The sequence below is a fragment of the Nesoenas mayeri genome (genome assembly GCF_963082525.1).
Source record: "Nesoenas mayeri genome assembly, chromosome: 2".
In the NCBI taxonomy this organism is placed as follows: Eukaryota; Metazoa; Chordata; class Aves; order Columbiformes; family Columbidae; genus Nesoenas; species Nesoenas mayeri.
This window is the reverse complement of record NC_137543.1, coordinates 78573852-78600658: the sequence shown is the minus strand read 5'-3', so window position 1 is coordinate 78600658 and position 26807 is coordinate 78573852. Positions and strand designations below refer to the sequence as shown.

Genomic DNA, 26807 nt, shown 5'->3' with positions numbered 1-26807 from the left:
TCAGAAAGGTATGTTTATTTGCAAATTAAGAAATCATCTCCGTGAAAGACCCTTCTTTATTAAGGCCTCTGGTGTTCTTTTCTATGTAAACCATCAGCTTGTTCAGAAAGCATAAAAGTGTGCACAGAAATTATTTCAATTCATGTTACCCAGCTCAGAGAGAAAAGCTAAACCCACTGAGAGATAAGGAAGCCTACTAAGTAGTTTGAAGTGCCCCTGAATCTACCTTAATCCTCAAGAGTGATGTATTTCAAAACAGTAAAAGGAGCCGTTCTACTATTTCAAAGTTGTTTATGTTTTTTGCAATTCACTCATTATATTAATGGTGCAAGCCTTCATGTTCAATGATATTGTAGACCTGCAATGCATTCTTCTACTTGGTGTGACTGAAGTATTGTCAAATGCTAAGTAAAATATGTTACAGCTAGTAGGAATTTTCAGTGGATACTATACTTCTCAAAAAAATGTAATGAAGCAATCTTCACTTCGGAATATTCTTAAGTAGCTGACTGCCAATAGTTGGATTATCCACTGGAGAAGGATGACAGTAAATATGCTCCTTCCTATTCTTACTTCAACATTTACTGTGAGATCCTTGTGTCCATATTGCAACAGGGAAAGCATTCTGTCTATGCTTATATCATGGTTACTAAACTGAGCATCTCTACCTCTTGTAACAAATAAGCTGCTAGAAAAGATTCACCTTAGCCAAGAAACCAAAGTAGAAAAGTTATTGATTCCCAGTGGATTTAATCAAAGCAAAAGGAACACAATAATTCAGTGAATACTGTTCTCAGTGGTTAAAATCATACTTTGAAACATGCTTTGCAGGTTATTTGCAGATAATGTTATATAATTGTTTGTAAATATGCTCTTGAGATACTTCTCCCTCTTTATCTCAGAACTAAAAAGGCTGAGCAAAATTAAGGTTTCTTGTGGTGATTGGGTTACGTAATTTATCATGGGAGGTTAATTTTAGGAGTTAGATAATTAATTAATCCATGTTATCCATGTGGATAAAAATATCAGCATCACTCAGTAATATTACTGTATGATAAAAGGTTCTTGCAGAAAATGACCAGTTGAGAAAGGAAGCCGATGACCTTGGGCCGCGAGCAGAGCTTGATTACTGGAAAAAGAGATTGACGAAATTCAGCTACCTTACAGAGCAACTGAAGAGCCCAGATGTGAAGGCAGTACTTGGAGTACTCACTGCTGCTAAATCCAAACTGCTGAAGGTTTCTATTTTGAATTATGACAGTTGTAAAGACTAGAAATGTTCTGTCTAGCCTAGTTCATTTTGGTGACATATGTAACATGATATAACATTTTCTGGTGGGAAAAGCATTGAAGCATCTTTGACTTTTGTTTTCTTTGTTCTTCCCTCTTCCTCACCTTGAGTAGCTAAAGTTTAAATCTTCTTTATCCAAAGGCTGATAATGTACTGCATCCACACGGCTCAACAGAAATAAATGTTTATAAATCTATGAAAAGTTGATTGTTGAATCAGAAAATTGAATTATTGAACTGGGTATTTAATGAAAAGAAAATGAAAAAAAAATTAAACCACTTTCTCATATTGTTACACTATCTGTCAAAACTCTTTGTGGGGTCATAATTTCTCAAGCTGACAAAGACCCGTCACAAGCAGAAAAATAAGTAAACAAAATAAAAAGTCTTAGCTCATCAAAATGAGACATATGTGAAACAAATATATGGTAATATATTCATGAGTCCATCAAGCAAAAATAATTAACAGATGATATCTATATATTTTACAACAGCTTGACTTGACACTACTACTGACATAACTTGTTGAGCTGAGTGGTCTGAACTGACTGTATGTTTGCAGTTGAGTTATTGAAACAAAACAAGGATCTGTTCCTCATTTTGGGTAAACAAGTGTAACTATGAAGTAAATCCGTGCTTTCAAATGTATTTAAAGTCTAATGTCAAAACAGACTGATCTCAAAACAGTTTTTCTGAAGTGTGTAGTTTTATTTTTCTTCAACTTTCTATTCTTAGAACTGGCGAGCACTGGATATTCGCATCACAGGTGCAGCAAATGAAGCTAAAGATAATGTGAAGTATTTATATTCTCTGGAAAAATACTTTGACCCGTTATACAATAGTGATCCAGTAAGCAAAACTTTTAAATTCTTAACATAAACCTCTTCAGACAACTAAAATGAGTGTATTTTGTAGGAAATTTGGAAATGACATAGGTAGCATTTTAGGTATGCATCTCCAGTTTGAGAGCTTGTTCACTTATGCTAAAAGTAGCCTAGTGGGAATTTCTGGCTACAAAATAAAGTACTTATTATTTTCTTGCCGTGGTAACTATGAAGCTTCTGGTCTGATGATGGAACTGAGTTCTGTGCTATGGGAAGAAGTGAAATTTTTGAGATTAAAAAAAAACCAAACCAAGAAAATAAGAAGGTGAAAGTGAATCTGGTGCTATGCCAAGAACAAAAGCTAGACTTTGTGTTGGCAGCCAGGTCATGCTTAGCCTAATGTTTATAAGGCAATTTTCAGCTTCTTGGGGTTAGGAAAACATAAAGATGGTTGTGTAAATATTAAAGTGCAAACATAAAACACCTTCTCATACCATAGTAACAGGATGATGCAAGTATAACAAGTAGTAAACACAACCAGACAACCTGAGGTATGGTATAGGAGGAAGGATTTTCACTGTCCCATTATCTGCTAAAGTAGGTCGCAAATGGTTGCTTTTATTAAAACTGGTTTTGCAACTGATTACATGTGTCTTGCTAGTCTGAGAAATGTGATGAGTATCCATGAAGACTCAGAGCTTTGACCATCCTAGCTACCGCTTTCTCTCTCTCCCTCCATACTCCTCCCAAAGTGAAATTACTTCCAAGCAGCACTCTGGGCAACCATGGCATGGCTCTGTTTGCATTTGCTGGAGGGTGTTAGAAGGGTATGTTCTTTCAGTGTTTCCTGATCTGATATTTGAGTCTCTCTGATGATGTGTTAATATGATACCCCTACAAAACAGAGTTAAAGTGAACACATTTGCTGTTGGCACTGTGCAGGGTCTGTTGAACGTGATCAGCTTTGTGCTCCCTGTACTGGCTTTTACCAAGGAAGAAGTGGTACCAGCTTCACAGATGTTTAGTTTTGAGAGGATGTAGCACTTGGGGTGGAAGCCGTCAAGGAATGGAGTGTGAACATTTCCCTTACTGATGTCTACTTGTAAAATATTGAGAACCGATTTGTCAGTAGCATAGAACTAATTACTTTGGAAATTCAGATGCAAGGAGGAGCAGTCTGAAAAAATCTTTCAATCTGGATCATTCATCAGCTGAGGACAGGACTGCTGGTTTGTGGTTGGACTCAATCTTAAAGGTTGTTTCCAACTTAAACAGTTCTATGATTCTATTTGTTTACAATCTAAATGCCAGTACTATAGGAAAGTTGTTCATTGTAGTTCCTTTATTCCAATGAGTGCCATGAATGTTATCTCTATTTTTTTGGCTCTCTTTATATGCACACTAACATCAGGTTTAACAAAAGAGTGTACAAGTATACTCTTTGTGAAAACAAACAGTACTTTTGAAGAGGCCTTTGTCTCTATCAAATTTCACTCACTGACAAGAATTCTTCCAGCTAAGACTGTGGAGAAATTTTTTCCCCAAAATTGAATTTTAGAGCTTGGATTCTGAAGTAGAATAGGCAGCTCTGCAGAAGACACCCAGGGAAACAAGGGCAGAAACATTAGGAAAACCATGTTTGTAATGCTCCTTGGTTCTCTAATTAGGTATTGAGCTAATGTCTGGTAACACGAGTACTGAGCAGAATTCAGACTCTGTTTCTTTCCAGGTGTCCATGGTGGATGCTATTCCAGGACTCATAAATGCAATTAAAATGATTCAGAGTATCTCTCAGTATTATAATACGTCTGAAAAGATATCCTCTTTGTTTGTAAAGGTCAGTGCTACAGAGTGAAAGGAAATTTTCAGTGTGTGTGTTTTTTTTTTTTTTTTTTTTTTCTGTGTGCTGTTGCTTAAATGAGAGACAGAAAACACAAAAGGACAAAGCAATTGAAGAGGCAGCATTTTGGTCAATTTAATACTGCTTTTGGAATGTATAGAGAGTTGGAAATAGTGATAAAACTACTTCAAAATTAGAACTTAGTTTACTGTCTGTAATTTGGAGTTCTAAGAATTTTTTCAGACTTCTTGAAGATCGAGGCTAATCTCAACCCTGATGTGAATAGATCAAGAAACATTTTATCACAATGAGTTTTGATGGTGGTGAACTGTTTTTTGTAGAACCAATTATGTTAAATTTATATAGCCCTTAAACCTTCTTATGATTGCATAAAGAAGGAAATGTGGTTGGAAGGACAACCAGTTCCTTAATTATTATTGTCTCATGGGCCCTTGTTTTTACTTTTTCTTTCAGAAGTGTCAAGGACTTATGGCTTTGTAGTCCTCAAAGTAATTTCAAGGGTAGTATAAGGTATTTAGGTCTAGGGTGATCATAGTTAATCAACAACATTTTGGTGGTGTAATGATCTGGAGGATGGATATTGCAAGGAGGACAGTCTGTCTAGGGGAGTGGTATTTGGTCAGAGGTGTGAGATGAGACTGAAAGAATGGCAAAATCTGCTTTGCCTTGAAATGTTTTTTTCACGAGGTTCAAAATGCTTTTAGGTGACCAATCAGATGATCACAGCATGTAAAGCCTACATTACAAACAACAATACAGCCACAATCTGGAATCAACCTCAGGAGAGAGTTATGGAAAAGCTACAAGCAGCCATTAGACTTAAACAGGTAGGTGGGAAAATGATGAGGAAAACAGAATATAAGATGAGATACAGAAGGGCATGATTAGGAAAACTTTATATGAGGAAACAATGTTGCAATGAAGGAAAATGAAGCACCAGAAAAATAGCCTTTGGAACTGGAGTGTTTGTATTGGAACTAACAAGGTATTTAGTCCAGTGTCTGTTGATCTTCTGGAAGCAGGATTTAATGCTTAGCCTAATTTACCTATGCTTTTTATATGAGAAATACTTGGATTTTCATGCCTGAGTTTCTCTAGAAACTTTCTTCTCGGGTGATGAGGAGGAATGTGCGATACAAATGAAAACAGCAGAAGTTACTGAGATGAATATGTTCCAAAGATGTGTGGACAAACTATACCTTCAGAAAGGGCAATTAAGTCAACTGAGAAGAATTCAGCTGTTCAGACTGCATAGACTTGTTGGGAAGATAGCTTTTTTTTTTTTTGCATACATTTCCGTGACAGTTTTGGGATTTTTTTTTTTTTTCCTCATCTCTAGAATATAGGAATATAGGATAATTCAGCTTAGAAGGGTCCTCAGCAGACATTTAGGTCAACCTTCTGCTCAAAGCCAAAACAGGGGCAGCTTGGTTGCCTAGTCCTTTATCCAGTACTGTCTTAAAGTTCTCCAAGGATGGAGAGACTGCATAGCCTTTCTGGGAAATCTGTTTCACTGCTTGACTGTCCTTAGGGTGAAATATTTGATCCTTACATCCAGTCAGTTCATCATCTGTTTCAATCTATGCCCGTTGCCTCTTGGCTTCTGTCCATGTATTACCTATGAAGAGCCTAGCTCTGTTTTCTTTATAACCTCCCTGTAGTTATTGGAAGGTTCATATTAGTTTTTTTCCATTATTACTTTTCGATTTGTTAATTATATGTGTTTGGAAGACTAGAACTGTATCCTGATACCTTCTGAAACAACAAAACTACCATAAATTAACATAAATTTATATACCTTACCATCAGCAATGAGCAGTAAATTTGTGTATTTCTATAAAGATATAGCAAATTATTCAGTTGCTGCATTAAAATAAGTTGAAGGTTAGGTTTTTATTTGAGTCTCTTGATTTTCTGAAAGCTTTTGGAACTAAATAGATAAAAATTTAAAACTTGAATCACTAACAACTTGAGAAAATCTGGGTCCTTTGTATTAATATCTCTAAGTGGGGTTATTTGACATATATGTGCTACAAAACAATGAACATTGTATTTTAAAGAGAACTACTCTCAAAAGTAACCATTTCAGGCAAATCTGTTGACTATGTAATCTGACTTTGGGAAGAATTTTATTTAAACATGTTTGGACTAAGGTTTGTGCCCAGTTAGCAAAGCAGAATGAAAACCGGAAGCTGCGATGGAGCAGCATTCTAACTTCAGAAATGTTTTTAATCTGGAAAGTGATTTTGGAAAATTTGGAACTCCATTACTTGATAAAACTACTCAGCACACAATCATTATTTTCAGTGTCTGAAAACCGAAATCGGGGTTGTCGTCTTGGATATTCAGTAAACACATCAAGCTCTGCTATAAAATGGAAGGAACAGAATTTTGCTCTAGCTAAGGATGGAATGTACAAATACATACATGTGCAGTTCATTCATTTGATGAAATGTATGATCCTGTAATGGTATTGTTGGTCTAGTTTTCAGAGACTGTTACTGTCTTTGTAGTGTTTGTGATCATTGATAAAACTACTTGCTATCAAGTTAAGATAATACCTGCCTGCATAAATTTTGTTCTAGCTGATGACAGTCCCTTTTATTATATGCTTGACATTCTTTGTTTAAATTCCTCTTTGTTTTTAGGAGTATCAACATTGCTTTCACAAGGTAAAAGAGAAATTGGAACAAAATCCAGCTGAAAGACAGTTTAATTTTAGTGAGGTGTATATCTTTGGAAAGTTTGAAACCTTTCATCGACGCCTGGTAAAGATAATAGATGTTTTCAATACTATAAAAACCTACGCAGTTCTACAGGAGTCTAAGATAGAGGGACTGGAAGGAATGATCACAAGATATGAGGTACACAGTAAATTTTTGATATCCCGACAATCTGACTTGAACTTTAAACAATAAATAATGATGCAAATTAGAAAATGTTTATCAAGAGAAAAATCAACTCTTTAACTTGTGCTAAAATTACTGGGTAATAGTTAGCAATGTGAACATGTGATTGCTGGGGAAGTGAGCAGACAAGATGAAAAGGGACAGGTGGGTACATGAATGAGGTGTGTTAAAATCAAAATTGATTGAAAAAAAGCAACAAAAGGGGGGCACTTTGTAACAGGAATAATTGGAGCTGTGGTTTTATGTTATGCTCAGGGGAAAAAGTGAGAAGTGCAACATTTCTGACTTTCATAGCTAGCAAAGTATTTGTCAAGTGCTGTCTTCATCTCCTGCCCATTATTCTAGGGATACCTGATCAATGCCCTTCAGTGAGGCTGGCTGTGTTGCCCTGGTAGTTGATGCTGCAGTCAGATTTTCCTTGTTACTTGGAGTGAAACAAGAGCCAGTTCTATTTCAGTGCTACATAAATACAAAAATATATAACTTTGATTTCTTGAAATAAGTAATTTAAAAAAAACAAAATCAAAGCAAGCCAACCCCCCCAACACCTTAGACTCTCAGATTCACTTTCTTTTGTTAATGGAATAATGAGTTTTATTAAAGCAAAACAGATTATTAGGTTTACTTAAAAACTGTACTCTAGATCGAGAGCATAATCAACAGCTTTGTGTCTTATGAGGGAAGTAAGAGTTAATTCACAGATGGCTGTCTTTGGGGTGAGGGAGGGAGAGAAATTTCTCTAGCTGATTTGCTCTGGAATGCTCTCCAAGTTGAGTTTTCTTCTTTTGGAATAGTGAAATCCCTTTGAGTGTTAGTGTTATTATTCAAGGCTTCTTTCCTAATCCTTAATTTAATAGGACTGAGACTTTAAATAGCAAGGAGCTCTTCTAAGAATTTAAATATGCTGACTCATGTCCTTTTCCTTTCTTCTGAGAATTTATTTTCTAGCAAGTAGAGTCTTCCCTGCTTTTCCTGAGCCTGAGTTAACTTACCTTAATGTGTGTCTTCTAGTGCAGTGTTATAATTGTGGCACTTGTAAATATTAAAATAAATCAGAAGTATTCAACATCTGGAGTTTGTAGACTGCTTTTAGAGATCACATGTGATGCAATGGCAGTACAGAAAAATGTTGCATTCTAATTTACTTTACTCTGTCCTTCCCAATTGTTATGGCAGTAAGTTAATCGCTTTGTTTTAGTAAAATAGCTATGTGGTAAAATGCAGGAATTCCATGGTCCATTCTAGTTTGATTCACTCCCTGTTGCAATCCAGGATTTTGATTCCTTGACTGCATCCTTCACAGTAGCCAGTTCTCTCCCTTGTTCTCTTCTGTGTTATTCTGAGAAGAAACTTGGACACAACTAGAAGGGTGGCTTGTTCCAAATCTGTTCTACATGGGCAGGATTGGTATGGGCTGCTCTAAATTTTACTCCCTTCACTGAGAGCTGCTCTCTAAAGCTGTCCGAGCAGGCTTCTTAGCAAATCAAGTTTCTTTCAAGATACTGTTTTGGTAGACTGTAGCACAGACATCTCATTTATTTGGGGCATTTGTATTTGAAAAGCTGCCTGTGATCATTAGCCCAGGCTATGGTGCAGTCAGCAAACTCTATACAGATATACCCCGTTATCCATCGAAGCTTTGTGTGAGACCTCATTACTGTGAAATTAATCTCATTTGCAGGGGGATTGGGGTGAGCAGGAATTATACATGCTGAGGTAGAAAATAATACATGGAAGGTACTGGGTAGTATTGAGCTACTGAAATACTTGACATGAATCATGACTATAGTTAGATGACTTGAAAAAATTTTAAAGCAGGAAGTTATGCTGCAGTTCTTCAGGCTTTACCACTTTGTTGCTATGTAGGATTTGCTTGTTTTTAGAGAAAAAGTTGGAATTTTTCTGTCCAGCAAAGCAATAAAACTGAAGTTCAGTTGACTTATAACAAAATGGTGGAAATCTTCTGTACTGAAAATGTGTTGAGCTTCACAGCTACACTGTTGTAAACTACTAGGAAGTTGAACAGTAGTTCATCATTTGAAGTCCCTTAACTGTGTACACAGCTCAGGGGAGATGCTGCTTAAGATATACTTTCATTTCAGTGGACAGCAGCTATATTAAGTGTTGGGCTGGTGATGTGCTTCATCTTATTGTGACTTTTGAATAGTCTGTGTATGGAATCAGTTAATTTAAAGATGTGGAAAGCGCTAATGTGAAAATATTTTTCTATATTGAACTTTATTGACTCCTAAATAGAAATTATAAACCTCTGCATGAGAGAATATTTAATGGGTAACAAATATCTTGAATGAAATGCAAGACTTTGTCAGCTCTAATTGACTTAAAGCAGAAGTAAATACTAAAAATGAAATTCATGTGGCCATTGCACCAACATTTTTCCTGCAAATATGTCATCTAAGTGGTTTACTTATGTTGCTCAGCAAATACTGGTGAGTAAAGGCAAGGGTAAAATGTGAATGTGCACAAACTGTTTTACGAAATATTTTGGTGTGGTAAGTCTTTTTGATAAGACTTTTTTTTTTTTTTTTGGTAATAATTTTCTTTTTCTGTGAAACTGTTTAGAGCATTGTTGACATCATGAAGAAAAGGCCTTACAATTTCTTGGATCAACGGAATACTGATTTTGACCAAGACTATGAAGAGTTTTGCAAAGAGATAAATGAACTTCATGTACGTTTTATGATTCACATAAAAATTTAATTTACAGATGAATCCTCAGGAAAAGAAAAATACCTCTATCAGAATTACCACCAAACAAGTTATACAAATCTCAAAGTTTCTACTCTGAAAATGAAAAAACATTCTAATGTATGTTCTCTTTAAAGCTTGCATTTATTATCAAACATTCAGATCAGTTTCATGGAATAGGCCGGAAGGGGCCTTGGGGGCCTGCAATGAAAGGATTTTTTTTTCATTAATGTGCTTGATTTGGAAGTTATGCTAGCAATAATAACAAAAAAAAATAGATTATTTCATTGGGTGAATGGAAGCATAGTGCAAATAAGTCAGATGATTAGTTTTCTCATAGTTCTGAAATCACAGGTTGGTGGAAGGAAAAGGTATCTGTAGAGGAAAAAAATGCTTGGCTTGCTTTGACTGCCAAAGAGGTAAGCAAGCATTCTCTGAGGGCTCTCAGCATGGTGGAACATTTAAGGATAGAAAAGCTTTTGTTGGTTGCACAGCTACAGAGTGAGCTTGGAAAGAAAATGCCTTGCAAGTTGGTTGTATTTTGTTTAATTCTTGAGAGAAGGAAGAAAGGGAAAATTGATACTTACTGAGGTTAGTTTTAGATAAACATATTAAGTTATAGTATAGTGCATGATAAATTCTGACAAATAATACCTGGTATATTTGAGATCTGTGACTTATGTAGTTCTTTGCTGTAGAATTCTTTGTTCTCCTTTAGGATCAATTAAGGATTTTCATGAGCATCACATTTGAAAATATTCCGAACACTGAAAGAGCACTGAGTATGTTGAAGAAATTTGAAAGGTACTATGTCCTGTTTAGATTGCTAGAATTCTGCCAGGAAATGGAAATAACACTTTGAGGATTGTGTGAAGTTGGGAAAGTAGATCAGGAGGCATCTCCTTAAATACAAACAAATGAAAAACAACTCAACCTCCTCTCACTCAACTGTTCAGCTCTGTTAAAAGATCGTTCAAAATTAGCCTAAGTACAGGAACACTTTATGGCTATTAGAATATTTGCCTTAGCTTTGTCATTGAATAATGACATTAATTTATTAACACAGTACAGTTGGGAGAGAGTAAATGCTTGTATTAGGAAACAGTGAAATTTGTCTTGATAAATTCACAGCCTCAGTCTTTATTTTATCAGTTTTCTTCTAATATTCTGTTTAATGTAGTAGACTGTTAGTGGTGGACTGGTTACAGTTTGCTGCACGTAATTTCAGCTCAGTGTTTGAAAACAGTGACAAAACAGAAAATATGTAGGCTCACTTGGAAACTTTTATCATCTGGTCTAAATCTTGGTTGCTTAGAATCGGGTTGTGACAGCATTTGTTCAAGATTTAGTGAAAACTGCTGCTTAAGTAGTTATTTTCTAAAGAATGCAAGGGAATCTGGAACAATTGTATTTTCTAGCAACAGTATCAGAAGAATTTCAGAAGTATTAAAGGAATTTTTTTAATGATTTCTTTTTTTTTTTTTTTTTTTTTTTTTTTCCCTAAGCAGATTACAAATCCCTAATCTTGGCATTGATGAAGAGTATCAGAAAATACTTCAAAACTATGGTCATGACATAGAAACAGTCTGTAAGCTCTACACTAGGCAGAAGCAGGACCCTCCACTGGCTCGTAATCTGCCTCCAATAGCTGGTAAGATCTTGTGGGCACGTCACCTGTTCTACAAGATCCAGGAGCCCATGAAGTCTTTCCAGCAGCACCCAGCTGTTCTGCAAACACCAGATGGAAAACATATAATCCACAACTACAACAAAGTAGCAAAAGTTCTTATGGAGTTTGAGGTGACCTACCACAGGGGATGGCTTCAGCAGGTAAAACGGCTGATTTTGATTTGGATATTTCTTTAAAAAAATGTGGTGGATTTTTGTTGTTGGTAGAGTAATAGCTTTACAGACCAGACTGGATTCCTGTTGTTTCAGCCCTCAACAAAACATTGGTTACAGCAGTGTGATGGAATCTCTGGCTAGTAGCAGTATGCAAGTATGCTGAGCTATTGACTTAGGATGTCTCTTAAGTGAGGAGTGGAATAAGAAAAGATACTTCCTGATAAAGTGTTTCTATTAATAAGCAGTGGCTGTACTTCCTGTACCTGAATTTAGGAGCAACTGAAAGATTTTCATTATAACTAAGAAATAATTATTATGGAAATGTATAACAAAGATTCAATGGTAGCCTTTCCTGCCTCTCTCTCTGCCATATCCTGCTGACTCTAGTGCTAGAAGATCATGGTGGGGAAAGGAGTTCTGTCAGTTGGCTAGCTTAAGGTAAAAACAGACACAGAGGTTTCCTCTGGTCTGGACAATACAGATTTGATTTTTGAGTTATGATCCATGGGTATACTCCAAATGAATGCATATGTATAAAGCATGCACCCTCAGCAGACAGAGCATCCTGTAGAATTAATAACATACTCTGCACAAATGTGTTTTGATCTTGTTATGGATTAACCCTGATGCTCACTCACTCCCTGCCCCATCACTGACTTCCCACCTAGTGAGATAAGGAAGAGGAGAGGAAAAGTAAAAGAAAAAAAAATGTGGGTTGAGATAAGAAGTTGTTTAGTAAGTGAAGAAGAAGTGGACAAAGAAAACTAAGTATTGCAAAGTCAATGACTCGCCACCTCCCATGGGTAGACCAATGTCCAGCCAGTCCCAAAACAAAAGATGGCTAACCCCTTCAACCCCTGCCTCTCTCTTTTTATTGCTGAGCATGACGTTATATAGCATGGAGTATCCCTTTGGTTGTTTGGGGACATCTGCCTGGTTTTGTCCCCTCCTAACCTCTCATGCATCCATTCCCCTGCTCCCCAGTCTATTCACTGCAGGAAGCAGAGTGAGAAACAGATGCTGTACAAGCACCCTTCAGTGACACCTAAAACATTAGTATGTTATCAGCATTGTTTTGATTACACATCTGAAACAGCACTGTACAAACTACTATGAAGAAAATTAATTCCATCCCAGCCAGACCCAGTACAGAGTAATTTCATTTCCTATCAACCATTTGGTAAGGCAGAACACTTTGTAGTCTGAATGTTCATAGAATCATTTCAATTGGAAGAGACCCTCAGGATCACTGAGTCCAACCATAAGCTAACCTAACTCTGGCACTAAACCATGTCCCTAAGAACCTCGTCTAAATGCCTTATAAACACCTCCAGGGGTGGTGACTCCACCACTTCCCTCGGCAGCCTGTTCCAATGCCTGACAAACATTTCTGTGAAGAATTGTTTCCTAATATCCAATCTAAACCTCCTCTAACACACCTTGAGGCCATTTCCTTTTGTCATATCACTTGCTACTTGGGAGAAGAGGCCCACACCCTCCATGCTATAACCTCCATTCAGGTAGCTGTAGACAGTGATAAGGTCTCCCCTCAGCCTCCTTTTCTCCAGGCTGAACAGCCCCAGTTCCCTCAACTGCTCCTCCAGAGATTTTCTTCAGAAAGCACGGTTTATCTTAATTTCTAAATCTCATGTGACTGATTTTGCCATTTTGGGTTTTGTACACAGAACCTCTGACTGCCTTCATATTATCAGATGGCTTCTGTGGGGACTACTTTATAGCCCTAAAAATCTCTGTGATTTTCTACTGTCCTGTTGACATATTTTCCACCTCTGTTTTCTTTGTTGCCTTGTCAAACAGCATGTTGTAGAAAAATTTGCCTCAACCTCTCAGATCTCAAAAAGAAGGATAAGAATCACCAGATGACTGTTTTGAGGATGGTGGTACAATTAGCAGTGCATTTGCCTCTTGTTCTTGGAGCTCAGCCCCAACTATTGTACAATGTTAAAATTTCTAGTGCTGATAAACATAAGTCATCTCAAAGCTAGTCTTATATTAGACCTGAGACCAGATGTGCCTACTGTCTCTTGTCTAATTGGAATATACAAAGATTTCCTCACCCTTTCCCTTTCACTCTTGCATTTGCTATGAAGGTTTAGAGGATCGTAAGGTTTGATTGTTTGATACTGTAAGTGGGAGCATTTGTGTCAGTTTGGTGTACTAAAATGGGAGAAGTGGCTACAATATTAGACGTTGTATAATATGCTCTCTTCAGACTGCTATGATTCTGGTGCTGGGTATGTGTTACTGGTGATTAATCTGGTGCTGTCTGCCAGCTGGGAATCAAGGAACCTGAAGAGTATTACCTCAACTGTTCTTTCATTATTGGTTATGTTTCAGGTATGTCAGATCTAAATTGGGCACTACTGACCTCTGTATAACTGGTCCTTCTGGGCAGTAATGAAAATTTCCATTGTTTTCTTTAACTTCAAGTGCTTATTCTGGTAACTTGAGAAGCCCATCTTTGATTTCATGTGCTCTTCACAGAGAGCTCATGTGTTTTGTATATCCCTCATGTTTTATGGAAGAGGAACTGTGATGCTTCAGGAAGCCTTTGGCATGTGTTCAGTGTTTCTGTCTTGGACTCGGTTTCTGTTTTGATTCCAGTACTGTGCTGGATACCTGCATTGTTCCAAGTACACTGATGATAGCTTTCACTGAATTGTACTTGCTGCTGCTACCATGTCCTTGTCTGGGCACTTCTAAGATATATTCCCTGTCTCAGCTATAAAGACTAAGGAGGTTGTATGCTTCTTGTTGGGCTACATATGCCTTCTTTGGCTAGACGATCTAGCGGTTAGATTTTATGACATGTTCCATGCCTTGATGGAGCAGTCAAATACATTCTCTTTTCATCTGTTACAAAATGACTGTAACATCCAAGGCGTCTCCCCTGAACTGGTGCCTTTTTTGTGAGGTCCTAGTGATCTGATTCTGATTGGTGTTAAAATTAAGAGTCTGATTTCTCTTATAGTAGCATAAAATTGCACTTGGCAGCCATATAAGCCCCCTGAGACTCCTCCAAACTCAATAGGTGGGAGCAAAGGGAGGTGGATTCGAAGAGAATTTCAAGTTTTTGAAACAAGTACACATGCCTTGAAAATATACGAAAAGTATATCCACTTTAACATCAATGCATTTGTCTAACAGATACAGCAAAAAACTCCTGACTATTTTTTCAGTAGTCCTTTCTCTCGAGGCAACAAGAGTGCAGATGGATGTGGACATGAGCTCCATAGAACACAAGGTGGAGCTCCTGCTTTACTGCTGAACAAGAGGAAAAGGAGAGGAGAGCAAGTGGCCTGTAGGGAATACAAATGTAACAGAAATACAGCTGTAGCTCCTACTACTTTTTATTCTTCAATACAATGGAAATAGTTAAGCTTAGTGGCGCTTTCTGATATTTCCGAATATTTTTCCACCGTTTTTGCCTGTTCATTACTGGATGGTTACCGCCTTGTTTATCCATTTATTTTATTTTATTTTTTTTTTTAATAGAATAAGATTTAAACCCATTATTTTTGTACTATAGACGATGTTTGACTTAGACATATTAAAATAATAAAATACTGGGAAGTATGAAAGTTACTGTAATTCTATGGCAGCATATGATTTGTGCCTTCAAGGTATCTCTTATTTCTGTCACCAATATTTGTTACCTTAATAATGAAAATTGCATGGAAAAAACATGAATGTGAGAGGCAGAGATTGATAATGGGAATAGTGAGTCTGAAGGCCAAAGAAGAGTGCAGTAAGATTTACTGGTGGACATTACAGAAAAAACATAAGCTCCTATTTAAGGCAACTTTGGTTGAGCAGAACATGACAACTTCACTGACAAAACTTGATTAGATAATTTACTGAAAAATGCTGCCTAAAATGTCATCACAGTACCTGATACAGCTGAAGGAAGCAGTATAATCAACTATAGTTTGGACAGGAAAGGGGGTGCAAATTGTCAGTGTGTGTTCCATGAAAAAAGGAAAAAGTACACTGAAAGAAATCAATGGGTTATGAAACTTGCTTAAAAACAAGCTCCATCTCAATATAATGTGTTATATGAAATTGGAGAAGTGAATGAAGAACAATAAAACTATGTCAGCAAAAGAACAAATGGAAAAATAGGAAAAGCAGCAAAGTTTTCCATGTAGGAAGTACCTCCCTACTTAAGGCATGACTTCTTCCTCGTATCAGCTAAATTTTCCATATGTGGTGGTCTTATGAATGCTCTCCCTTCCAATTCCATGGGAAACAAATGCTATTCTAGTGTTCAAATAAGGCTGTTAAACCAATAGTGTGATTAGGCTTCCCTTTTAAGAATTAAAAAACCCCAAACCTATAATAAACATTAATCTTAGTATTTTCAAAAATTTGTGCAGAAATTGGATATAATTGGGAGTTCCATTAAGATTGGAGTGTGATTTATCTATTAGGGAATGTGAAACAAGTGAAAGGATGAGCAAGGATAAGTTTATTCAAAAGATATCTTAAGAAGTTAACCAAGACTAATTTAGTTCATCAAGAAGGTTGTGTGCAGGCTTTTTACAGAACGTGTATTAAGTTTTAAGGAAATGAGAGTTCAAATGTAAGAGAATTGGAGTAAGAAAGTCCATGGCTCTACTTTTTATGTTGGACTATGGAATGCAGTTTATGATATCCAAGAACCAACAGAAAATTGTCTGTTGGATAAAGAACAGTTAATTTGATTTTTAAGCTTTTGGGTACTTAAATACAGTGTTAATAAAGTTTTGTTGTTGACTCATAATATATTAAACTTTATTGTCAGCAATACCTGATTCTAGTATCTGCCAAAGTGATACTTATGTCCAAAACAAAGTATTTAATTGTACTGGCTTGTCTGATCAGGAATGATGACTTTGTTTCCTGCAGATTGAATTAACTAAAAGAGGACTTCAGTCATCCCTCTTGGTAAAAGCTCCAGAAACAGGAGAATTATTTGTGAATTTTGACCCTCAAATATTAACCTTAATCAGAGAAACAGATTGCATGACTCACATGTGCCTTGAAATACCACCATTTGCAAGTGTTATTCAACAAAAGAGAGATTGGTATAAGAAGATTGTTAACAATTTGCAAGTGGGTTTATTTTATTATTTATTTTATTTATTTTATTTATGTGTAATGTACATTAAGATGTCAAAGTTCTATATATATGGAAGAGAAAAAATGAAGACCAGCTACTGCACATTAGGAAAACATTTGCAAATCTATTTTTTATCTTTATGACTGTATTGAGGCACTTTTAAAAAGGATTTGTTTGCTTTGTATTTTCTGTGAAGTCACTTCAAAGGTGGACAGGTTTAGGGAAGCTCTGCAGAGCTTGGGAAAGAGATGAGGAGGCAAGGAGGCTCACAAGGTGTCTCACTCTGCCTGCTTTCTAAATGATAAGCAATTTACCTCTCAGCAATAACGGAGTCAACATTATATACACTTTGTTTTGGAAGATAGCTGGGAGGGAGGAACAGCTGGTATGCTTTTAAAAAATGTAAAGCATACAGCAAGCAGGAGCATAGTTTCTGCACCAGTGTTTTACGTAGATGTCTGTGGAATAGTTTTTAAAAAGGAAGCTAAAACTTCCCCTTCTCTCATCTTTTAAATTCTTTGGATCATTTTGCCTGCCTATGAACAGACAAGGTTCTTGATGACACAAGATGAGGATTCAAAGACAGTTGTCCAGAAAACTATAGCTTCAAAGGGCTACTTGATTCTGAAATGAGAAAAAAATGTCATTTTAGGCCATAAAGGTATTGCACAGATTGTTTATTCCAAAACCAGGTGAAAATAGATCAGCGGTTTAAAGATGCACTAGAAACCAAATACCATATTAAAGTTCTGGTAAAGTAGATCTCTAATAAGCTGCTGAAAAATTCAAGTTCACTTAGTTTTTGGTGGTGGTGTTTTTTTTTTTTTCCTCCTGGAATATCCAATTAGAGCTGAAATTTACAACCCTTTTCTATGTTGTGGTTTAGCACTGGTAGGCAGCTAAGCATCACACAGATGCTCGCTTACTCCCTGCGGTGGGATGGGGGAGAAAATCCAAAGGTTAAAAGAGAAAACATGTGGGTGGAGATAAGACAATTTAATAGGAAAAGCAAAAGCCACACAAGCAAGCAAAGCAAAGTAAGGAATTCATTTACTAATTCCATCAGCAGGCCAGGAAACCAAGGCTGTATCACAGTTGCTTGGGAAGACAAACACCATAGCTTTGAATATCCACCTTCCTTCTTCTTCCCCCAGCTTTTATTTTTAGAATGATGCTGTAGGTATGGAATATCTCTTTGACTAGTTGAGGTCAGCTCTCCCAACTGTGTTCGCTCCCAGGTTCTTTCGTATCCCCAGCCTCCTCACTGGTTGAGCAGTGTGAGAAGTGGAAAAGGTCTCAATGCTGAATCAGCACTGTTCAGCAATATCCGAAACATCCATGTGTTGTCTACACTGTTTTGGTTGCAGATATAAAACATGGTACCACACTAATATGAAAAAAACTAACTCTATCCCAACCAAAACCAGTACAATCTACAACAATGAATTTCCATGTGAAGTAGTACTTACATTATTATAAAGAGCAACAAATAGTGAACTGCTGCCAAAAGTAACGAAAACATTTCCCAAACAGTTAATTATTAAATTATTTCAGCGATGTACACCCAGGGGATTTTTCTTAATTTAGCTTGTGATAAATATGTGTATGTGAAGAGGTTCAAGTCAGTGTATGTGAAGTAATACTTTTATTCTCTGTTTATTTCAGATGATGCTGGCAGAATATAAAAGAATTAAACTAAAAATACAACACCCTATGGAACAACTGATGGCTCCTTGGTTAGCAAATGTAGATGATGCTATACAGCCAGGTCTAATGTTTCTGACCTGGACATCCTTGAATATTGAGAAATATATTAATACAGTTTTTCACAAGCTAGGTAAGTCACTTGCCTCCTTCCATTAACTTCTGTTAGTTTGTTTCTATGCAAATGCAAGCTATATTATTACTATCCTTTATATGATTTGCACTTAATTGACTTACATGTGAAAGAAATTTGAATTTTCATCTGTCCTGTACTTCAGGAAACCTCTACTTTATAACAACACTTTCTTTTTATTTCACATATTTGTCAAATTTTTACTGGGGGATTGGACTAGATGAGGGGGATTGGACTAGATGATTTTATGAGGTCCCTTCCAATTCCTAACATTCTGTGATTCTGTAATATGGATGGGATGGCAGTTAGAGTTAAACCAAGCATAAGGTAGTGTGCAAAAGGTCCTGTGTATTCTGTAATCTCAGAATGATATCTACTTTTTAACAGAGCTCCTAGGTTTCAAACTTTTCCTAATCTTGCCTTTTGTTTCTATAATGTACAAAACAAGTTCACAGGGAATAATCTCAACTGAGTTGACACTGTCCCTTCTCAAGAGCTTTTCATATTAACCTTTTTATTTTATACATCGGTCTTTTTAAAACTCATGCACACACATTTTGGGCAACAGCTTTAGTAAATAGATGAGCTTGTATTTTTTCCAAAGATTATCACAAGATTTCACTGAGATGCATATTGTTTCTGAAGATACCAAGTTCCTTTTACTTCAGCTTAATTACTACATCAAACCTTTTTTATTTTTTTTATTTTTTTTATTTATTATTATTATATAAGTAGTTATAGTGGGCATTTTCTTTACTTGACATGGCAAATTAAAATGCATTTTGGATGCTAACCTGACCTTACACTCAATTAAATTTTGAATAATACAAGTGGTTTGAGTCTGGAACGGGAACCTTGCTGCTATTTCAATTTCAGCGTTGAAAGCAAATTGCTATTAAACTCTGAAAATTCTAATGATTTTTTTTTTTCTGTTAACTATTATTTGGCTTCTAATAAGGACAGACATTTTAGTTGTCAAAAGTTTCTGTTGCTAGTAGGTTCTCCAAGTGGTAACTAGTTCAAGCTATAGGAGAAGTATTCTGGGACCTGAACTGAATTTTTATGTATTTGTGTTTGAAATGCATATACTTTAAGCTCGTCTTATATATGCTTATAATATTTTGCCTGGTATCTTTTAGGGTCTAGGTAATATATGCTAGATGAGCATATGTTATGCTATGATTTCAATGGCAAACCTTGCCATGAAAGTTTACATATTTGAAGTGAGTTGATTAATGTGTAGAATTAATATAAAATTGAGTATAATATTTTGTTGAAGTAAAAATTCAAGCAGGTCCCTGCAAAGACAATTGTTTCAAACTTTTAAGCTTGTCTTTAATCTTCTGTTTGCTTCAAAAGCTGGGCTGGAGTTATTGCTTGACCGAGTGAATGACTTGGTTGAATTTCGCATTGATGCTGTCCTTCAAGAAATGGGCAGAGTGCCACTCTGTAAGCTGCCTGAAGATGAACCACTGAGCTGTGAGGAATTTCTCCAAAAGACTCAGGTTATTAGATTAAAGTTTAATAAAGAAGTGTTCAATAACTTTGAATTAAACTGTTTTCCCTTTTTTATATAAGATAAAATCAGTGCAGACTTAATGAAGCATGCGTAGGAAAATAAAGTAAGGAAATTCCTACTTGCTTGGCTGGAACCTTAAAAAGGAACAAAAAATACCAAATGCATAGAGTCCAGAGCTGTTATTTTCTGAGCTTGATAATGTCAAGCCAATTACTGTATGATATTTCTTTTATGCTTTGATATCACTCTGTCAAAGTTTAATTGCAAGGTGACAATAAACTATGGCAGATGCTCTCTGTTAATTCTGCCCCACATATGAAAACGTCCTCGCTAAGGGAAGGTGATAGGAAGGTAGGAAGGAAAAAGGGAGAGAGACTTCAAATTGGAAAGGTTTTTAAAGGCCTTACTAATGCTACTAATAAATAGAGAAAATATACATAACATACAGACCCAATCTTGAATATGCTGGGTAGCAACAGGGTTGCCCGGTGTGGAGCTGGCATGACTCTAGCAGTTACAGGGCAGGCACCCGGAAGTCCTCGGTGGGACTTTACAGAAAATGGAACTGGATTCAGGGATGCAGTGTCTTAGGCCCTGGATTACAGGGACGACAGGCAGGGTCCTTTTCAGATGCTGGCCATGGTTGAAGAGAGAGAGAGACCCTCATGATCTCCCTCTTATACAGGGTGTATGACATGTATGGGATGGAATACTCAGTTGATCAGTTTTAGTCACCTGTTCTGTTCACCCCTCCTTGCAAATATGCCCCTATCGTGACGGAACATGTGAAATCTTATCAGAATTCCTGATTGTTATAGTAATAAATCTAAACATGAGCTTCTTCTGCATTCTATCGGTTGCCCTTGTCAGCCCAGAGCACAGTGTCCAAAAAACACGCAGGCAAAAATTCAGAAAACTGCACTTACTTAGAAGGCACTTAGAAGAACTTAGCTGAAAGGAAAATTCACTAAAAGAGAACTGGTCTTTTTTTCTTTTTTTTTTTTTTTAACAAAACCAGGACACACTCAAATGTTTTTCCTCCACGATAGTGTCTTTTTCTGTCGTTGTTGCTTATTAGTGCCCTTGAATACGGGAATTGACCATCTGATGCCTGTGTACTGCATAACAAGTGCACTTCGTTGCCTGGGAGAGTAAACACTACAGAAATGATTGTGTACCGAATACCTCTGTTAATCTCAAGCTCTCCTGAGTTGATAACGAACTATCCAAAACATACTCACAAGTACCTGGATAAAAGTGTTCTGGGAAGATCCCTTTCCTTCACATCAGCAAAATACTTTTTATGTTGAGGAGGATTAACTGTAAGCATGTCAGTTGTTAGCCAGTTAGAAAGCTGATTGAGCTAGTAATAAAATTGAATGGCAGAATGATTTTTATGAGGCCATAGTGAGATATTCTGCCATTTTAGGATATTATGTCTACCTTGTATTTTCTCCTGGAATAAACTTTGTTTTGGAAAAGATTGTAGAAGATCATGTTGGTAATCTTTGTCCCTGGCCTCTTGTAGCAATAAATGCTACGAATCAAAGCTTGGTTTCTCTTAGTGTACTTAGCTTTTTGGCCTTTCCTCTTTTGTCTCTTGTAATAGCTCATTTGTTGTTAAATACATAGTAAAACTTAAAATAATATTTTATGGAAGGAATGATTATTTGTAAACTACACAGTCCATAGGTGTTGGGTTCTTTTTTTTTTTTTTTTTTTTTCCTGGGTTTATCCTGCTGCTGCAGTAAAAATATGAGTGGACACAAAAAACTTCTCAGGACTGTGTGATAATTGATACTGCTTAATGTTGATCTTCTGCAAGAAAACTTGAACTCCTACATAGCAATTACCACACCACAACAGCCAATCAATTTGAGTTAGCAGAGTAAGTGGTATACTAACCCTGGTTACAGGTATAAGGAAAACAGTAACAGTATTTGTAATCTAATTGTAGTTTTTAATTAGAAGGGACTAGAAATAAGTTCTGTTGCCTAACAGTTGTGTTTAAGGTTCTAAAGGAGTTTCTGCAAAAAAAGTAGTTATACAGTGGGGAAAAAAAACACAGAATCTTTGTTTAGTGTAGTAGTTGCTGTGATACTGAAAATCAGATCTGCTTTCTCTATCAATTAGACTGAAGCAAATTTGGAAATGACTGAATCTTGCTAATGACTGAATTTTTCCGATTATTGATTTTTAAGTAAATGGAAGTAGCCAGGTTTGATTAAGCTTAAAGAAAAAGGGGATAAAAAAAAAAAACAGAAAAAATGAAGAGGCAGTTATAGTTAGAAATGATAATTGGCTAAAGCATACATGGTCAGTTTTACCATAAATATTTAAGAAAAAACTGCACAGTACTTTAGTACATTTCTGAATGTTATTATGACTCATTCTTTGATTTCTTCTACCCCCAGTTAATAATTTCTTGTTTATTCTAATAATAAATCTAGCTTTTGATAGAATTTATCTCCTGTCTAGCTATAAACAGGAAATATGATTGGCTGATACTTCTTAAGGAACAACCAAGAAATGTAAAATGACAATGATGGAAAGAAAAGTTAAATCTTCCACATCTAAATTGGAAAGTTAAGAACATAAAGAAGCACTTGCTTTGGGAAGCCCTTTAATGGAAGTGAACTTTATAAACATCAATTTATGAGCCTAACTGTGGATGAGTCTTGATTTAGGAAACAAGCCACAGCAATTTTGAAAGACATTTATGATGTCTTGTTTGTCACAACAAAGAGTATAGCACTAAATAGTTTGGAACAAACCAATTTAAAGATAATGTTGTGTATTGATCTTGTTTTTCCACAAATCTAAGGCCTTGGCATTTGTGTTAATAAAGGCTGCTATGACCGTGAAATAGACATGAGAACTGGGAAGATAAGAATGTATGTTTGTTTTGGTTTGATAACAGGAGCTCTGTATAAAAGCTTCTCGGACTCTACGTTTAAAAAGCTCGCTGGTGGAAGATGCTGCTAATGAGCTGATTAACATGTTACTTGACATTGAGGTACATCTCAGAAAAGAAAATGAGAAGTCAGTTGTGCCCACTAGGGAAAAAATTGCAGGTAAGAAAATTGCACTGTAGCTCCGTGCTTATGTTTCTTTTGCATGATGATAGTATGTATTGGGGCAACATTGTAGATTAGCTGACTGAAGTATTAATCAGTATCTAACATTTAAAGACGTCTGTTTGAATTTGCCTAGGTAATGGATCATCTAACAATCATCTATCATCTGCAAATTAGGTCAATGTTATCAGTCTAACTTGCATGTTGAAATGTTAATGTCATAGAAGCAGCTACTTACAGGCCTTGGTTAATTGCTGCACTTCCTAAAGAATATTAAAAATAATGTCTAAATTTTTGTGATAATCATGCCAGTTTGTACTAAGGAGAGAAGGTGGATGGGAGTAAAATGACTTTTACATTGAGGTACAAACTACAAATGAGTAAAATCTGCACTTCTGTAAAATTTATCTGTATTTCAGACGCCAGTGGAGGTGTTGCTTTATTGTGTTTTCAAGTCCCTTAAGTCAATTTAACTAACTAGATTCATGGTATTTTAGCAACAGAAGAAGAAAGAAGATCAAAAACCTTGACTTCCTCCCACAATTCCAGTGAGATATGGGCTGGACTGTCTTTTCCAGCAAAGAGGAAGAGAACAGATTTAGAAATACTGGAGGAAGAAGCCAATGAACTGCTTTCCTACTTCAATCATTGTAATGCTGATGCCCTTTTGAAAGTCACTCGAAACACTCTGGAGACCATACGCAAACGCATCCATGCTTCTTCCATGACCAGCTTCTTAGGTGGCCATATTGCAGTACTTTGATTTGTTAGACTATAAAAAGAAATACATAAATCTAATATCCCAGAACTAAGAGCCACATACGTAAATGAGGGAATAACAAAGGGAGTTTGAATAAGCTGTCTTGTTAAATCACGGTTGATAACAGTATATTTGCAAAGGATTTTTTCCCCTGTAACAGTAGGAATGTGTCATTGCAATGCTGTTTCTCCTAGGACTGACTGTACTGTTCTGAAACTGGATATTATGTTTGGAGCTGAACTTGATAAGTGATTACCCATTTACATTGCCTTTATATAAAACTGTATGAAAAGCAATAGAGAAATAAGTGTGTTCTCTTTCTCTTATCAATTGCCTTTAGATCTGTTTATCCATTATGATGGAATGCTCTTTTGAAGTGTGTTCTTGTTATATGCTTTTAAGAAACAAAAATAAAGGCATTTGTATTATATTTGGTCTCTATAGCATATAAGGCATACAATATTATGAGATTCTAAGGAGTTTTTATGCCCAGTTTAGTATGCTGACTGGGCCTACAATCCAGATGATATTCTGCTAAACAGGGTTTAGCTGCACAGAACCAGTTGAAGAGGAGCATCAGGGAGAGAAATAGCTTGGCACTTAGTTTCTGCTTGTGCTGCTATAGATTTTACATCTTGTGAATTACTCAGGAATATTTTTTTTTCCTTAAGAAATTACACTCAATACTCAACACTAGGGTAGATGTATAGGTTTATATCTTTACAGTGCCTAGTTTGATATCTTGAAAAAAAGTGAATAACCTTTTTGTTGTTGTTGTTTTGTTTTTCATTTAGAAAACCACAATGCTTCTAAGCAGAAAAAAAATGCTTATCCTATAATTAGGACTAGTATCAACCTATCTATCCCCAATATCATCATGACACCTTCTTTGGATGAGGTACAGCAGACACTTAATAAAGCTGTAGATAGTATTGTGAAAGTAACAAAAGGAGTTGGACAATGGAGTAAAGAGAGAATATCCAAGGTTTGTGTCTTTAACAGCCTTACTTAAAACTAAGGTTTCAAAACTACTAAAAATAGAAAATGAAATTTTATGTCTTCCTCAGAAGAAAACGTTAGAGGGACAAGTGGCTGTGTCACAGTGTGAAAGCAGAGACAGCGATTCTGATGATGGAATGAAAGAGACTGGAAAGAAAAACATTCATGGTAATGATAAACTCTGACATAGCTCAGTTTGCATGTTAGGTAAATGTGATTTATATGGAATGTATTATGGGATATGAAATACAAAATGCATCAAAAGTAGTAGAATGAAGACTTCATAGATTTTAAACTACCTTGGAGGAGAAATATGATATAATAACAATGCCAGAGCATCTCTTTGTGGTTAGAAACCAGTCTTGCCCAAAGATACTTATCTTTGTGTGGATTTGAGTAAGGAGATTTTTTTTGTGTGCGTCTCAGAGCATTGCATTGCTTTGGGTTCTACCTGCAGCATGTAAAAGGCTGATAGGGTGCCAGCTTGGGCAGCATAGTAGAAATTGTGAATGAGTTTGGAAAACAATTATAGTCACCATTGTTATGCAAAAGATATTTCGTGATTTGCCAGTGTGGTTTGTAACTTGGCATGTTCAAATGGCATCTTAAAACTTGTGCTGAAACTCCTTTAACCAGGGTAAGTTGAACTTAAACAAAACCTGGTACTGAATAGAAATTTCTATATAAATTGCGGTATTGGTGGAGAGAGGATTGTGTAAAGGATTGAATAGATTAAATTTCTAAAAGGATTTTTACTTAATCTGTTTTGTGATCAGACATGGAATTAAGTTATTTGAGGTATTAATTCAAGCAAATTTTATGATGGTATCTTTGATTGCTGGGTTTTGCTTCTCTGAAATGGTTTAGAATCAAGTCTAATTAATTGTTCTACTTTGTGCTTCAGGTACTTAAAAAATATATTGAGTTTTTTAAAGTTAGCTCCCTCTTAAATACCTAAAGTGTAGGAAAGTAATACTTGAACCAGTTAAGAGATGAAATTGTTCTTTTTCTTGTCCAAGTTTAAATGAGAAATGATGGTAAGTTCTGTCTTGTGGGTTTTTGCTAACTGAGGGACCTTCCTTTTATCTTTTTTTTTTTTTTTCTTTTCCTTTTCCTTTTGAGGACTGATTATGATAATCTTCTCAGATTTATTGTAATTTTTATTTCAGATTGTCGGTTGTGGTCTACTCCACATTATTTCAGAAAAATAAAATAATTTACAGATTTGCTCAATACTGACATATCAGTAAATCAGGTTTAGTGTACAGAATGAAACTTGAGGAGGAGTGAGAGAAAAGGAAAAATTATATTTGGAAGACTGAAGTGGAACTTGTTCTGAATTTGAGAGAATACCTGGAAGAAACAAGTTTAATTATATTGTCTAACTAGACTTCTAGTTGCCTTCTTGATTAATAAGAACACATCACTTTAAAATGCATGCTCATTGAAAAATAGGCCATTAGTTTTTTGTCTACAGGAATTTGCTTGAGCTAAGCAATATGTCTGTCTTAAAACTGCTTTTGTGTTTGAATCTGCTTTTATAGATAGTGTGTCAGATGCAGCATCACTCAGTTTGTCTGATCCAGTGCAAAGCCAGGATTTCTTCAAGAGTGTTTCAGAGAACAAAGAAATTATTAAATTAGTATCTTTACTCAGCACTGCTATTAATTCGACCAAAAGGGTAAGGCAATCAAGATGTTAATTTACTATCACTATCCAAGGGATCTTGATGTATTGCTTTTAATATCCTTGGGTAATATGAGTAGGTATATAAAGCAGTGGTTAAACATATGAATGAAAAAATGTAGCATGGTGGATGGAAAACATGTGGCTGTAAACTTGTTTCTATGCTTTGAAAGTGTAACATGGATTGAGTGTACTCTGCTCAAAAAAATATGAGATTTTGAATATCACAAGGAGTAAAACTTGGGTCTGATTAAAAACATACTTCCAATTGGTAAAACATTATAAAAAACTCTAACTATTGTTGAGTTGTATGTATTTAACACAGGACTGGTAGTAATTGTACAAGTGTGTTTTATTCACATAGACATT

At 35.9% G+C, this 26807-nt stretch overlaps 1 protein-coding gene across 1 annotated transcript in view; it reads left to right on the top strand.

Moving 5' to 3' along the window:
- The window catches only part of DNAH5 (dynein axonemal heavy chain 5), a gene marked incomplete at both ends in the record, with an annotated part of 126683 nt that overhangs the window by 13540 nt on the left and 86336 nt on the right, over positions 1 to 26807 (top strand). Inside the window, 16 exons of the mRNA XM_080338591.1 lie at positions 1062 to 1238; positions 2026 to 2139; positions 3844 to 3951; positions 4680 to 4802; positions 6624 to 6839; positions 9468 to 9575; positions 10312 to 10397; positions 11102 to 11423; positions 16347 to 16553; positions 18226 to 18397; positions 19757 to 19902; positions 22837 to 22990; positions 23491 to 23733; positions 24548 to 24738; positions 24821 to 24920; positions 26297 to 26433. Of these exons, the coding sequence (XP_080194717.1) occupies positions 1062 to 1238; positions 2026 to 2139; positions 3844 to 3951; positions 4680 to 4802; positions 6624 to 6839; positions 9468 to 9575; positions 10312 to 10397; positions 11102 to 11423; positions 16347 to 16553; positions 18226 to 18397; positions 19757 to 19902; positions 22837 to 22990; positions 23491 to 23733; positions 24548 to 24738; positions 24821 to 24920; positions 26297 to 26433 (2604 nt within the window). The remainder of the gene's footprint in view (positions 1 to 1061; positions 1239 to 2025; positions 2140 to 3843; positions 3952 to 4679; positions 4803 to 6623; positions 6840 to 9467; positions 9576 to 10311; positions 10398 to 11101; positions 11424 to 16346; positions 16554 to 18225; positions 18398 to 19756; positions 19903 to 22836; positions 22991 to 23490; positions 23734 to 24547; positions 24739 to 24820; positions 24921 to 26296; positions 26434 to 26807) is intronic.